The following is a 15,849-nucleotide window of genomic DNA, read 5'->3' on the forward strand; positions in this document are numbered from 1 at the left end:
AAGTAACCTCAGGTAATCCAGGACGGTGAAAAGTAACTACTTTCCCGTAACAATCAATGTTGGCACGATAGAAGTGCAACCAATCCGTGCCCAAAATCACATCAAAATCAACAATATCTAACGGGATAAGATCCGCGGGCATAACAACACCCTCTACTATCACTGGACATCCTGGGTATAAACAATCTACAACACATCTCTCTCCTCTAGGCATAGCGAATTCTAAATCGTACCCTAGAGGTGTGGGGCGAGGTTGCGTTACTTGAGCAAATGTATGAGAAATAACGGAATGTGTAGCTCCACAATCAATTAAGACTCTAGCAAAATAACCAAGAATGTTTAACGTACCCATAATTAAGTCCGGGTTGTTCTGAGCATCCTGCAGGGAAATATTGTGAATACGCCCCTGGCCCTGCTGTCGTCCACCGCGACCTCTGCTCGCTTGAACACCGCGACCTTGAGCTCCACGCCCCTGACTGGGCTGACCCATCTGTCTCGAAGACCCTGCACTACTAGTAGCATTCTCACTCTGCTGATACTGTCCTCCTTGGTACCATTGAGAACCACCAACTGGAGCTGGAGGATACGGCATGTAGTTGCTGGGATATGGGGGATAACCACCTTGTGAATACGGGTCCTGGGGGTACTGATACGGTCCCGGGGCATAGGGAACAACATCACCTTGATAGTGATAGGCACCACCTCTACCTGTTTGACCATAATTACTCGGACCTTGGATTTGCCGAATCGGTGCAGGTGGCGGCATAAAGGTCTGCTGCGGCTTCTGCTGCTGACCCTGGGGACAATTCACAGCTATATGTCCCATCTGTCCACAAGTGAAACAAACACCGCTGCCACGCCTGCATTCGCCGAAATGTCGGTTATTACATCTACGGCAAAATGGAACTCGGTTTCGACCACCATCACCTTGTCTCTGGCCTCGAGCACCTCCATAAAACCTACCTCCACGTCCTTGTCCAGAGGCACTGAAACCACCACTAGACGAACTCGAACTGGCACCACCCCTTTTGAAGTTCTGAGTTTGGCGAGGCCCAAGCGACACTTGACTTTTCCCCTTGTCATCTTTCTTTTCATCACTGTCGCTCGACATATTCTCTGAGTCCTCTACCCTCAACAATATCTCATAGAACTCCTGGTAGGACTCACAGTGAGTAGTAGTCGCCATAGAACGCCATCTCTTTCTAGTGCCCAAGCGAAAACGACGAAGCATCTCCGCCGGATTACCAGCGACATCAGGATAGTAACGAGACAAATCAGTGAACTTACGATAGTACTCGTTAGCCGTCATCTTTCGCTGTTTCAATTCAGTGAATTCCTGTTTCTTACGGTCGATATACTCAGGGGGTACAAATCTCCTTTGAAACACGTCCTTGAAAACATTCCAATCGGTCCTCTGAGCTGGAGTCAACCTACGAAGTTCTTGTTCCCACCAAGCTGCAGACTCCATCTCCAGAAACCAAGAGGTTGTCTCAACCCACCTTTCCATAGGAAGGTTCCCCTGGTTATGTAACACCCGGAAAGTCTTCTCTAGGTGTTCCAACCAACGTTCTGCGCCTTCGTGACCCTCGTTACCTTTAAACTTATCCAACTTCAGGTTATACATAGTCTCCAGAGGAGTCCTCTGGGGAGGGCGCATCACTGTTTGAAGGGCTGTAGCAATCACTTCCCCCAACTGAGTAAGATCAGGGAAACTAGACTCATCTGAGCGACGTGGTTCCCGACGAGGCGGCATGATTCTGACAGAAGACACCAACTATTAGAATACTCACAAAGACACAGGACTGCCAAACCTAGGCTCTGATACCAAGCTGACACACCCCGACCGAGATCAGGGCGTGCTGGCCGTCACGCAAAGGTGACGTAACCATGTGCGCGTGCGGAAGCTAATTAAGAAGGTAATATAAAAGTACGAATAATTAAAAACCTAATAGCATACAGAGTACTAGTGTATGTGAGACACAATTCAGAGCAAAGCTACAACAGTCCAAAAGGAAAAGATACGACATATTTACACCCGAAGGTGACCCTACAATGGTGAATGTCTGTCAGAAATGCCGGGACGCCCTCTGGGATAAACCACCGAACCTTCTAGACCACTAGAACCTGGAGGGGCGCAAAAACAAAAGCGTGAGTGGGCAAAAACAAAGTTCTTTGAAAACTCTTTAGCAAAATACATTCTAACCCCTCGCCGTAAAACCTGTATACTTCCCAGAAAATGAACATATATACGTATGTATAGATATGTCAATCATGCTCCATGATATGCCATTCATGCTCACATTATGCCACAACAGAATCTCATAATCAAATATAAATGCCCAAGCGTAAATCACATCAATAACATATAATCTGGCAGCCGGGAGTCACCTAACGTGACATGTACCGCTGCATATAGAGCTCTAATCTCAACTCAACATCTGAATCTGCACACAAGTCGGAGCCACCTAACGTGGTTTGTACGACAAGACTGGGTGTAATATATATACGCTCTAGTGCTACGATCACGTGAAGACTATGCGAATAATCGCGGGTCACCTACGAGTCGGAACCACCTAATGTGGTCTGCACGACAAGGCTTGCACCTAACTTGGATCCAAGGCGAGCGTGTGGTGCTGGTGAACATACACGTGAAGGACTCTGCCCCTCTCTGGGCGGGAGCACTAACACCGGGGGTGCAGATTATGAGCTCTCTAAGCATCTCAAACTACGATTGCATAATAAACAGGAATGCATAACCACATGAATACCGCTTACCTGACACTTACCTGTGCGTCCACAGCACCAAATACACATTTATATATATGTATGCCAATTACCAATGCACGTGATGATACGTAAACAATATTCAAATGATGCATGGCATAAAACATATAACCTTTTCTATTCTATTTCTGGGAATTTAGAGGTATATAGGTATATACGGAAAACAAAAGCCCACTCACAGATAATTAGAAGGGTCGTAGCCCCCCTGCCTCGAGTGCGTACGCTCGTCCTCGGAAAACGAATCACCTATACGCGACAAAGTTACGAAAACATTAATTTAAAAGCACCTAAGCAACTTCTCGTAATAACTTCTCATACATTGCTCAAATTGGACATATGAATATACCAACGTGACCTACACAACCTCAGGATCACGCCCATATTTTTAGAAAAATTTTTGGACCACGCACGCGCCCCCACGCGCCTGAACACGCACGGACCTACGCGCCCCCACGCGCGGCCCACGTGCACTGCACACTGACGGCGTCAGTTGACGCCGTCAGGAATATTCCGTTAACTGACGGAATATTCCGTCAAATCTAACCGGATTCTGTCACTGCCGTTAGGAATATTCCGTTAGACTTAACGGAATATTCCCCTTTCTTCTCCGGCGAACCTCCGGCGCCGGCGACGGCGCCGGAAAACTGGGTAATTTTCAAACTAAGTTTTCTCCTTCGTTTTTCAACCATTTTTCACGTTCTTTATACCAAAATGAAGCTTAGGACTAGTAGAATCACGTTAGACTAGTTTTAAGGCCTAAAAATTGCTAGATCATACCTGTCCACGACTTCAAAGTTCGGCCAACTTCGAACCTAGCCTTCCCAACGTCCAAATTCACCCAACGAACCACTCCGAGGCTCCTTGGGACCTCACAAACACATCTACAAGCTTAGAAAATCCAAAAACAAGCTAGTTTAGGTTTGCATGAACAGTGTTTCAAATCGGCCATTGTTGAAACGACGTGAAAACGTTCGAATTCTTACCTGGAATTGGTATGGTTGTGCTCCTCACAACCTCACGAGTTCAATGGTGTAATTGGTTTCTTGTTTGGTGAAGATTTGGGTATGCTTGTATGTGTGTCCGTGTATAGAGGAAGAAGAAGAATAATGGAGCTCGGGGAAAGAGAGAGAGAGAGAGAGAGAGAAAAGAGAGAAGAGAGAAGAGACAGAGTGAGGGAATGAGGGAGGGAATCCCGGGAGAAAAGAAAAAAAAATGTATGATTGTGTGTGGTCCCACCACCCACACAACACAAATATACACGTAAACGAATAGATTAGGGGTAAAATTGTAATTTCAATGTACGTTTCGTTAGTTTCGGGACGGGATGTTACAATAGTTGTTGATGATTAGATTATTACTTAAATGTTAATTATCATGCTTATTTTTTTTATTGGTGACACATAATTTAGTTCACATATACAGTTTATAAATTTAGTCTCATCAGCGTTACCCTTATTATAAATGATCTAGATTAAAGAATTTAGCAATTCTCATTTTCACTTATTTATAAAAAAAAAAAAGAAAAAAGAGTTTACTGCTAATTTTCCCCTTGAACTTTTTGCTTAGCTTGCGATTTCCCTCCTCAACTTTTTAATTGGAAAATTAAGGACTTAAAACTAATTTTTTGGCTGATTTCCCCATACCGTTAGTTTTGCATAGATTTCATCCAAATTAACGTTAACTCTTATCACATGCACACCACGTGACACTCATTTGAGGACAAAAGCGTCACTTCACTAGACCTTCAGATATAGAAGCTATAGAATCACACATATTTGCACAGGTCGACATTTTAGAAATCTAGGGTTTTCAATTACTTTAAAGAATGAAGCGACCGAAGTACATTCACATGTTTTGCACATGCTTTTATTTAACAGAAACTTGGATGAAATGAATGAAAAACTAATAGTAGGGGTGTAATTGGCAAAAAAAATTAGTTTGAGTACTTAGTTTTTCAATTAAAAAGTTTAGCAGGGAAATCGAAAGTTCAGTAATGCTATGGAAATCATCCATTTAAATCGTACTTTGTCAATCATATGACATGGTTGTTGATGAATGAATTATTACTTAAATGTTAATTAATGTGCTTATTTTCTATTGTTGACACATCACATGGTTTGACAAATTTGGTTTACCTAATATTAGTCAAAAAAGAAATGCTAGCATTTTTTTTCATAGATTTTCTTCTTTTTCATTTCTTATCCTTTAATGTTTCATAACGATCCGAATCATCTATTTTTTAGATCATTCTTTAAAGATATTTTTACAAAAATTACTAAATCCATAATCACGTTTGTTAGTTAAACAATGAAATTATGATATTGCTAATAAAATGGTTAGATGATTTCTATTTTTATATATTGCTGACAGAGCATATCATTAACGATGAATCCGAATCCTCTGTGAGAATCCTGGAAGTCCATGAATCGTGTTCGTTCATCGTACATCGTGCGGTCAGAAATCATTTTAAATTTTTTTTATTTAAAATTGAACACAAACAGTACTTGACAAAAACTGATCACACGATGTATAATGAACGGACACGATTCATGGATCCCGGGATCCTCATAAAGAGGATCTGGAGGATACTGTTGGATTAACAATGGCCGTGAAAATATTTTTTTATTATTAAATAACAGTGCAAGAATTTTAAAATTATAAAGGACTTATAAGGTGAAAGTTGGTAACATCCCCTTTTCAAATGCTTTATGCTTCAAGTTCATATATGTTAACACATGTACTAGGACCCAAAAGTTAAACTAGCTAGTCGTCGTATAAAACGGTAAATACCTTCAAAAATGCATACACGCATACTGCAATATAGAATTAAACTTGGTGCTAATTCATATTGATTGTGTACTTGTGCATATAGCTACACTACACTGAAAATACTAGAAAAGTAAAAACCTTAAAAAATTAAGGGGAGCAGATTTAATTCTTTGACTTGTTCATTGTGCTGTGTTTGGGGAGCCACGTCCCTCAGATCACCTTACTTGGACTAGACAACAGAAAAATTGCCCACAAAGCTCTCCAAAACTATCAAACAAATGCAAATGATGAGAGGGTCATGGCCCATGATGAACAAGCAAAGCAATATAACCATCCAATCCAACCTTTTTCTTTTTGGCGAAAACGAATCAAAAGCTTCGTTGTCTAGTGCAATTGTGTCTGTTATTACATATGTCCTCTAGTTGAAACCAAGAAACTAGTGCAATTGTGTTTATTATTGCATGTGAGGGTTTACTCCTATAAATAGTCATGTTCCAACAGGGGAACCGATAATCGCCACTTACTACTCATAATTCTCTTTGTTCTAGTTTTTCTCAAACTATTCACTGACTTAGCCATCAAAGGCCCTTTGGCAGACGTCCTCCTTATTTCTCGGGTATTCGTCAATTAGACTAACAGTGAGTCTTATTTTGTCAGTGGAGTTTTGTCAATTCAACCTCGAACAAAATTTACATTTACAATAATACCAATAAACTATTTTTTTTTTAAATTAAAGAGTATTTTAGACTAACTCATCCATATAGTTTTGGTTGAATTTTTTTTTAAGCTCAAGTATATTGACGAACTAAAAAAATCAAACAACAAACCAACCCTGTGTGCGACGTTATAGCGTGTGCGAGGTGCCACGTCTCTACGTACCGTGCACCTGGCATATATGGACAAGATCAAACACACAAAGCTGTCCTAGCTATCAAACAAGTGCAATTATGCAAAGTGACCAAGAGAGTGGGCCACCAAGTACTCATCTAACATTTTTCTTGCGGATGAAACTAAATGAAGCATAAAGATCCGTTCTCTAGTGCAATTGTGTCTGCTATTGCTATACAGTGTCCCCTAGCTGAAAGGAGTCGTGGTCCTGTGAGACATCATTCCCTTGCTCAAAATATCATAAAAATTTGAAGACCCGACAAATTAATGTGACCCCAGGATGGTCACTACTGGCTAGATGGTAATGTTGTATGTTCTGCAGCCATGCATGTACGTCGGCCTCTCGTTCCTTCAAGAGAAGTATACTTCTTTTTATTCTCTTCTCTAGTCATATAATTACAGCTACACAATGCATGTTTCAAGTAAGTTTTTTTTTTTCTTCTAACAGACGTGGTCATGTGTCATTGGGAAAGTAAAACAGTGATGAGGTGCCAAACTATAAACCGCTTAAAAAGCTTCCCCCACTAGGGCACCATTACCTTATAAAAAGCAACTAAGGTGCTCAAACCTTGATATCAAGAAGTAAGAACAAATTACGTCTCCAAAAGCTTAGAGTTTGATCTTTTTGTTAGTGTTTAACCAAGAACCAAAATACATATTTATACAATGGCTGCATCAGCAACTTTCATGCATTCAACATTCCTAGCTAACTCCTTGGCTTATGGAGCGGGAAAGAATAAATCAGTTAGAGTGAATCACCTTGTTGCACCAACTGTGCACATCTACCCTCAAATAAGGATATGTTCAATGGCCAAGGTAATTATTCTATTCTTCTGTCTTCTTCGTTATTTGGCTTATATATGTGCATCTTAAGTACATATATTTATAAAATAATGATACTAATTACGTACTATATCTGATTTATTTTTCATTTGTAGGATGGTCAGAAGAAACAACCATCTATAGTTACAAATGCATCAAAAAATCCACCACCACCACTTCCTACACCTTCTTCTCCCAGCAAGGTATTGTTTTGCTTAAGTGTCTAGTGTTACTTGAATTGATCCGTTATTTATTTGTTGTATTGTCTTAACTATTAAAAGTTTAATAAATATTACCTTACTCATGCTAATTATGCATTTGTACATTTAAAACTTTAAAATCAAGATAATATGGGACTTTGTCAAAGGAACTACAAGTTTGTATGTCGGTATTGATATAAGTCCAATCCACTTTATTCGAGAGCAATACACGAATATTCATCCAAAGATTAAATTTAGCTACCCTAATGTATATATGTACTGCTAAGGAGTTCCATAGCAATATGTCGTTACTGTGGCATTCACACGTGGATAATATGTGACACGTATCTCATAGCAGGTTAGCACAAAGTTTTCAGACTTGTTCGCATTCAGTGGGCCAGTGCCGGAGAGGATCAACGGCAGACTTGCAATGGTTGGGTTTGTTTCAGCTCTAGCAGTGGAACTATCCAAGGGGCAGGATGTGTTCGCTCAGATATCTAATGGTGGAGTCTCATTGTTCCTTGGAACTAGTATTTTGATAACAGTGGCATCATTGATTCCTCTATTTAATGGACTCAGCGTGGAATCAGAATCAGATGGGATCATGACCCCAGATGCTGAGCTCATAAATGGAAGGTTGGCCATGTTAGGTCTCATAGCCTTGGCCTTCACCGAGTATGTGAAGGGCGGAACCCTAGTTTAGGTCTTAATCATTATGTTAGTATGCTTTCTGGCTTAATACTTTATAATTTCTCACATGTATTTAGTGTTCACAGATGTTTATAAGAATAATGTTACGTTTTGGTACCCCATAATCTAAACGTACTTTTAATTTTAGCAAGCATAAATATTATGAGCTATTTACATGGGGAAGTTCTATCTTGTAATCGGAAAAAAAAAAAAAAAAAAAAACAGCACCATCATTCAAAGAATACGTACATGCAATAACTGGGTAATAGACATTATTGAGGTGATGGTGCTACTAAATGGCGTCTCGGATACAAGACAAATTTTATCCTATCTTTAAGTATGCCTAGAGCAAAGAGAAAAATTACCACCACATGCGCCACAAAATTACCTTCATAGTAGGCAAAAGAAAAAGAAACACTTTTTTTTGGAACAAGAAAATCTTCATAACTAACCGTAAACGCAAATGTATGTACAATGCCAAACATGTTCTGCTATCCAACTCTTCTTTGCACTCTGCATTTCTTCTTCCCTTAATTTCGAGAAATTCTGCTACCAATAGCATCAAGCTCCCTCTTTAGCTCACCCATATTTGTTCGTTAGAGACGACTCCGATGAAGGTTTCCATCCGGGTACAAGCTTCACAATCAAGTTATCAATTAACTCGGCTACGACAGATCTTCATGTGAAAGATGAAGCTGCTCAACCATCTCCCCAGCTATTGAAATCACAGTATCAGACTCGAGATAGAACTCAAACCTGATATACCTCACAAGACCACATGTATCAGCAATGAGCAAAGTTAAAGACACTGTGTTGACGGGATTTCTCTCCGCTCTTAACCTGAACTCATTATTCTTAGAGAAACCCTGTAACTCCAGAACTGAAAAGTTAGATGCGGGGTCTGGCAAGTTCAACAACTTGTGTAGTTGTGAAAGATCACACCTGGACCCCGTCAAATTGTCAATTGCAAGGATTGGATCTTTCAAGAGTTCCACCGCAGACAATCGCATAGAAACTGGAACTAGACACTTCTCCATGAACTGCTTGATTTGAGGATTGTCTACTTTACTCGGGGAAGCAGGCTTTACACCAGAGATAACCTTTTATAAATTTGCGCCAGATTTTTACATTCACTATAAGGGTATTCACAAGTCACCATCTCTAGCATGCACATGCCAAAAGAATAGATGTCGACTAATTCATTGTATTCCTCATCATAAAGCTTTGGAGCCATGAATTCAGGGGTGCCAATTATGCTATGAGCAATAGGCTGCTGCATGACTATCGCCAATCCGAGATCTCCGATCTTAATTTCTCCATTAAATCCATTGACAAATAGGTTGTCACACTTCAAATCTCTATGAATAATTGGAGGATTGTGAAAATGCAGATAGTCCCGGCCTCGAAGAATCTGTCTAGCCCAATTCTTGATGGCTTATGATTATTTCGGTACTGCCTCAAGCTCCCGGAAGTGAATAACTCTGTTATCATGTTGATGGTCATGTTCTTATCATCCACCCAAGAGTTATGGAACTGTACGATGTTTTGATGTTTCAGTGACTTCAGCAGATGAACCTCCGAATACAGTCTTTCCACTTCTTCTACTCCTTTGATATTCACTCGGCACCAAGCTACTTCGACTCCTTCGACTTCATCAAATGCCTTATATACAGTCTTGAATTCTCCCCTCCCCAATGATAGAGTTAGAGTTTTTATATGGATATGTAGCTTTTTATGAAGAATCAGAGCACAAATCAAAAGAAATCAATAAGATTTTGATTTCTTCTAAGAAAGCATGAAGAAATGAAGGTGCAAAGAAGATGAAGAGATTTTTCCTTTTTCTTTGATTCTATTCAACTATGACTGAATTGATGCAGCTACAAACATAAAGTGGGGAGTGAGATATAGCCGTTTGAAGGCGCACTCACACATCCACCTCACACACACACACTCACGTGCACAACACATGCTCACCTATAAGTGAGTTGTTATACCATGTGGCACACATCTAGCCTATTAGCTTTGATTTAATATGAGACTTGCATTACAAACTAAGAACAACAACTTTGAATTACAAAGGAAAACAAGAAACTTTAATCAGAAGGCAGCTGCAAAGTGCAAAGCTTAAACATCAACACTCTCCTCTATGCTGTCAGCTGATTTGACTCCTAGCATCTCTCTGAAATAGTTGAACTTCTCCTTTGGTAGGGTCTTAGTCAGGATATCTGCCATTTGTTCTTCAGATTTGTAGTAAACAAGCTCAATCTCATTCTCTTGTACTGCATCCCTGATGAAGTGAAATTTTCTACTGATATGTCTTGTTTTCTGATGAAACATAGGATTCTTGGCAATAGCTATTGTTGAAATGTCGCACATTAGCATAATAGGTTCAACCTGTTCTTCCTCGAAATCTTCAAAAACAAATCTCAACCACTTGGCCTGAGATGTTGCTTCAGCAGCACTTACATATTCAGCTTCTTCAGTGGATAATGCCATTGTGTTTTGTTTAATTGATGCCCAAGAGAACACACCCGAGCCAAGATTGAAAGCATACCCTGATGTAGTTTTCATGTCATCAATACTCCCAACCCAATCACTGTCACAATATCCAATAAGAAGTGCTAACTTTCCTTTTATATATTCAATGCCAAAGTCCATAGTACCTTGAATGTATCTCAATACTCTTTTTGTTGTTCCCATATGCTTCTTAGTTGGACCATGCATGAATATTGCCAAAAGACTAGTACCAAACATTATGTTTGGTCTAGTGGCAGTAAGGTACATAAGACTTCCCACCAATTTCCTATACTCAGACTCATCTACAGCTTCACTTCCATCATTCTTGCACAGCCTTTCATTTGCTACAAATGGTGTTCCCATAGATTTACAACCCTTTAGTCCAAATTTCTCCAGCAACTTCTTTGCATATTTCTTCTGATGTATGAAAATGTTTTTCTTGGTTTGAACAACTCCCATACCAAGAAAATGGTGCAGCAATCCCAAATCAGTCATCTTATAGTGCTGCATCATATCATTTTTAAATTTGTCAAGCATTGTGTCACTACTTCCAGTGTACACAATATCATCAACATACACAGAAACTATGAGAATCCTTGAGTTTTCAATCTTAGTGTATAAAGTGGCTTCGCTAGGACTTCTTTTAAAACCTGCCTTGGTGAAGTAAGAATCAATTTCATCATACCAAGCTCTTGGAGCTTGCTTAAGGCCATATAATGCCTTATTTAACTTGTACACTTTATCCTCCTTGCCTTGTATGACAAATCCTTGAGGTTGATCAACATAGACTTCCTCCTTGAGTACACAATTGAGGAATGCAAACTTTACATCCAACTGAAATAGCTGCCATTCTTTATGAGCTGCAAAAGCTATCAAAGTCCTTATGGTATCAAGCCTAGCAACTGGGGCAAAGGTCTTATTGAAATCAATTCCTGGCTTTTGTGAATAACCTTTTGCAACCAGTCTAGCTTTGTTTTTCTGAATGTTTCCATCAAGATTCAATTTTGTTTTGTATACCCACTTCACACCTATCACAGGTTTGCTAGATGGTCTATCTACCAGCATCCATGTATTATTCTTTTCAATCATGTCTAGCTCAGCTTGCATAACTTTCATCCAAGATAAATCTAGAGTAGCCTTTTCATAATTCTCGGGTTCCATAATGCAAACAATACACTGTGCAATGACTTCATTCAAGGATCTTCATTTCTTTGGCGTAAAATCATAGCTTTGTGATAGATCAATCTGTGAGCTTGAACCATCAGCATTAGAACTCAAACCTTCTTATGAAATATCAAAAATGACCTCAAGGAGTACAATTTCATCTTGAACTCTTGACCCTTGAGTTAGTTCAAATTCTGCCATATCAATAGTAATTGATACATTGGAATGTTTTCCAGAGCTATCATTCCAATCCCATCTGGCACTCTCATCAAATACTACATCTCTAGACAATATAATTTTATTAGTGATAGGATCAAATAGCATGTATCCTTTCTCATTGGTTCCATACCCCACAAAAACACATTTGTGACTGTTGCACTCAAGTTTGTGTCTTAGATTCATGGGAACATCAACATAGCATACTGACCCAAAAATCTTCAAGTGTGCAATTCCAGGTTTTCTTCCACTATAGGATTCAAAATGAGTCATCTTATCCAAAGCCGTAGTGGGACACCTCTTGAGGAGATATAGTGCAGTGTGCACAGCTTCTGCCCAAAACTGATATGGCATGCCTTTTTCATGTAGCATAGTTTTTGCCATTTCCACCATAGTTCTATTCTTTCTTTCTGACACACCATTCTGTTGTGGTGTGTATGACATGGTTAGTTGCCTTTGAATGCCAGAGACATTGCAATAGTCACTGAATTCAGAAGACATGAACTCACCACCTCTATCACTTCTTAGGTATTTGATCTTGTAACCACACTGCAATTTTGACATTGCTTTGAACCTTTTGAAATACTCCAATGCCTCAGATTTGTACCTCAGAAAATAGACCCATGTCATTCTAGTACAATCATCAGTGAATAGAATGAAGTACTTGTTTCTAGCATTTGAAGCAATTTGCATTGGACTACAGATATCTGTATGTACCAATTCAAGTGGGAATTTAGCTCTCCAAGTAAATTCTCTTGGAAATTCATCTCTATGTTGCTTGCCAAGCATACATCCTTCACAGACATTCTTGGAATTTTCCAAGTGAGGTAGTCCATGAACCATTTTTTGCTCCCTGATTTGTAGCAAACTTCTTGTGTTTAAATGACCTAGCCTCTTGTGCCAAATCTGAGTATAATGGAATACACTAGCTTTTAATGCTAGTGATGTGACATGCATCATAGTTAAGGGAAAGCACCTGTTGCTAGTCATTTGAACCTTAGCAACCAGTCCATTCAAGTTCCAGCTATCAAAGATGCAAACTGCATTACCACCAAATAGTAGATGGTAACCATGTTCCAACATTTGCCCCACACTTAGGAGATTTTCTTCCAAGCCAGGCACAAGCATCACTTCTTATATGTGTTTTCTTCCCATCTTAGTTTCAATGACTAGTGTACCTATTCCTACTACACTCACAACTTCACCAGTTCCCATTTTTACTTTTGCATTCAGATTTCAACTCATATTCACCAGCAAGCTTTCATTTCCTGTCATGTGGTTACTACAACCACTGTCAATATACCAAGTATTACTGACTTTCACCTGAGACATAGAATTGCAAGCAAAGAATAAGGTTCCCATATCATCAACCTGATTTGCATAGTTGGCCTTCTGCACCATTTTGTTCCCATTACAGTTTCTGGTTTCATGACCAAATTTATTGCAATTTGTGCATTTAGGTTTTCCTTCAAACTAGCACTTTCCATAGTGCAGTTTATCACAATGTTTGCAAGCTGTTTTGTTCGAATCATGAGAATTATTTTGCTTAGAGACAAGGTTGGGCTTATTATCCCACTTTTTCCCTTTGTTCTTCCAGCTTTTCCATGACTTTTGAGTACCAGAGAACCCACTGAGTTTTTGAAACTTAGACCCAACATTTAGACTAGCAAATGCCTTTTCAGTAGAGTGATCAGCATGCATGTCAAGCCTTTGTTCATAACCCTTTAGAGAGGCAACCACTTCTTGGATTTCAAGGGTTTCGATATCCTTTGAATGTTCAATCACAGCACAGATAGAGTCATAACTTCTAGGCAAGCTTATAAGTAATTTTTGAACACCCCTCTCCCTAGATAGTTCTTCACCATAACCCCTCATTTGATTCATGATGTCAAACAGTTTAGTAAGGTATGCAGATAAGGATTCATCATCTCTCACCCTATTATACTCAAATTCTCTGTGTAAACCTTGTAATTTCACATTTCTAACCTGTTTGTCACCTCTGAATTATTGTTGTAGGATATCCCAAGCTCATTTGGAGGTTTCTTCATTAGAAATCCTGGGAAAATTTTGATCAGTCACAGCTCCTTGGATCAACCCAAGAGCCTTACATCCTTCATTATGATCTCCGCAACGTTTGTTGAAGTTTCTGTAGCTGCTTCATTCTCCTTCTTTTCATCAGTTACCACAACCACAGTAGATGATTCTGGGATAGTGAACCCAGTCTCTACAAGCTCCCACAGTCCATGAGACTTGAGAATGGTTCGCATTCTGATATTCCAGAATTCATAGTTCTCGCCATTGAAAATAGGAGTGCGGAGCTCAGAACTCATTGATCTAGCCATTTTAGACTCATATCTTCGATTTTTGCAGATTTGAGAAACTCAATTCTTCAGCAATGAAGCTCAAGAAAAGCGATTCACTGAAGAACCCAGAAATCACATATTCACGCCTAGATTAAAGCGATGAACCTGGCTCTGAGGCCATGATGGAGTTAGAATTTTTATATGGATATGTAGCTTTTTATGAAGAATCAGAGCACAAATCAAAAGAAATCAATAAGATTTTGATTTCTTCTAAGAAAGCATGAAGAAATGAAGGTGTAAAGAAGATGAAGAGATTTTTCCTTTTTCTTTGATTCTATTCAGCTATGACTGAATTGATGCAGCTTCAAATATAGAGTGGGGAGTGAGATATAGCCATTTGAAGGCGCACTCACACATCCACCTCACACACACACTCACGTGCGCAACACAAGCTCATCTATAAGTGAGTTGTTATACCATGTGGTACACATCTAGCCTATTAGTTTTGATTTAATCTGAGCCCTACATTACAAACTTTTATTTCGTTCCTCGGAGAAAAGACAAAAACGTATCTCAAAAACTCTATCGATCAAAGCTTCTTGTTCTCAACCCCAACTGGAATCAGATTAAGACGGTGCATGCTCAAAATATGCCTTGCAAGCCACGGTGTAGGAATCAAACGCTGATCGAAGACGAAAACTGCATCCCATAATCAGACCACATGTCCCCGAATTCTGTACCTGAATTTCGGCGGTTCGCGGCAGAGATCCACCTTGTTAAAACTATCCGAGACTTAGCCATGGCGCTACCTGCATCCCTAAAATCAAATGCTGAACCACGAAAGTCTCAAAAATCTCTAGCCGAGAGGCAAACTACTTGATTCAAAACCCTAAGAATGCCCTAAAAACCAGAGACTGAATGACGGAGAGAGCGAGAGAGAGATAAGAGATGAAAACATAGCGATTGGAATTGGGTGAGAGACCTGTTAATTATGTTGGGTAGGGAGAAACATTATATATTGCAGTTTAATTAGGGTTCTGGGAATTTCTATTTTCTAGGACTTCTACTTCTAGTGGTACTTCTACTTGTACTTGAAAACGAAAAAGAGAAATGCTAGGACACGTAACATTTGTGCACCAAACTTATGGAATTGGTTAGGGTTTTTGGGAAATTCTGATTTTCGAGGACCTCTACTACTATCTACTTGGAAACAATTATTAGTACTATATAAGGATAATGTTAGGAAGATTAAATTCTAAACTAAATTTTGTAAACTAAGACCTGGTTTGGTACTGAGGTGATTCTGAAAAAAGCTGCTATCAAAAAAAGCTGGGAGCTGTTTTTGTGTTTGGTAAACACTCAGCTTCAGCTTTTTTTCACAGTTTTGGATGAAAAAAAGCCAAAAACAAGAAGCTGCAAAACCTAGCTTTGAAAAACCGACTTTTTTTTACATCTGTTTTACATAAAAGTTTACCAAACACTCTAATACTGCTTTT

General features: G+C 39.3%; 1 protein-coding gene across 2 annotated transcripts; it reads left to right on the forward strand.

Annotated features, from left to right (window-relative positions):
- The first annotated feature begins 7,006 nt into the window (after positions 1 to 7,006).
- Positions 7,007 to 8,270, forward strand: LOC137737066 (early light-induced protein 2, chloroplastic). Of its 2 annotated transcripts, none has more exons than XM_088682178.1 (3): positions 7,007 to 7,257; positions 7,380 to 7,466; positions 7,819 to 8,270. In XM_088682178.1, the coding sequence occupies exons 1-3, from the start codon at positions 7,108 to 7,110 to the stop codon at positions 8,164 to 8,166; spliced, it is 585 nt and encodes a 194-aa protein (XP_088538304.1). In that variant the 5' UTR covers positions 7,007 to 7,107; the 3' UTR covers positions 8,167 to 8,270. The 2 variants fall into 2 exon arrangements, with proteins under 2 accessions (XP_088538304.1, XP_068332520.2); XM_068476419.2 differs by having other exon boundaries at positions 7,008 to 7,257; positions 7,822 to 8,270.
- Positions 8,271 to 15,849: the final 7,579 nt, after the last annotated feature.

Source organism: Pyrus communis, chromosome 13 (assembly GCF_041283825.1).
Source record: "Pyrus communis isolate YQ-2024b chromosome 13, ASM4128382v1, whole genome shotgun sequence".
NCBI lineage: Eukaryota > Viridiplantae > Streptophyta > Magnoliopsida > Rosales > Rosaceae > Pyrus > Pyrus communis.

Bases quoted from the DNA above. Each gene is read 5' to 3' on its own strand.
- LOC137737066 (XM_088682178.1), top strand. From the start codon at position 7,108: ATGGCTGCATCAGCAACTTTCATGCATTCAACATTCCTAGCTAACTCC. The intron at 7,258-7,379 runs GTAATTATTCTA...TTTCATTTGTAG, and splicing joins GGATATGTTCAATGGCCAAG to GATGGTCAGAAGAAACAACC. The intron at 7,467-7,818 runs GTATTGTTTTGC...CGTATCTCATAG, and splicing joins CACCTTCTTCTCCCAGCAAG to CAGGTTAGCACAAAGTTTTC.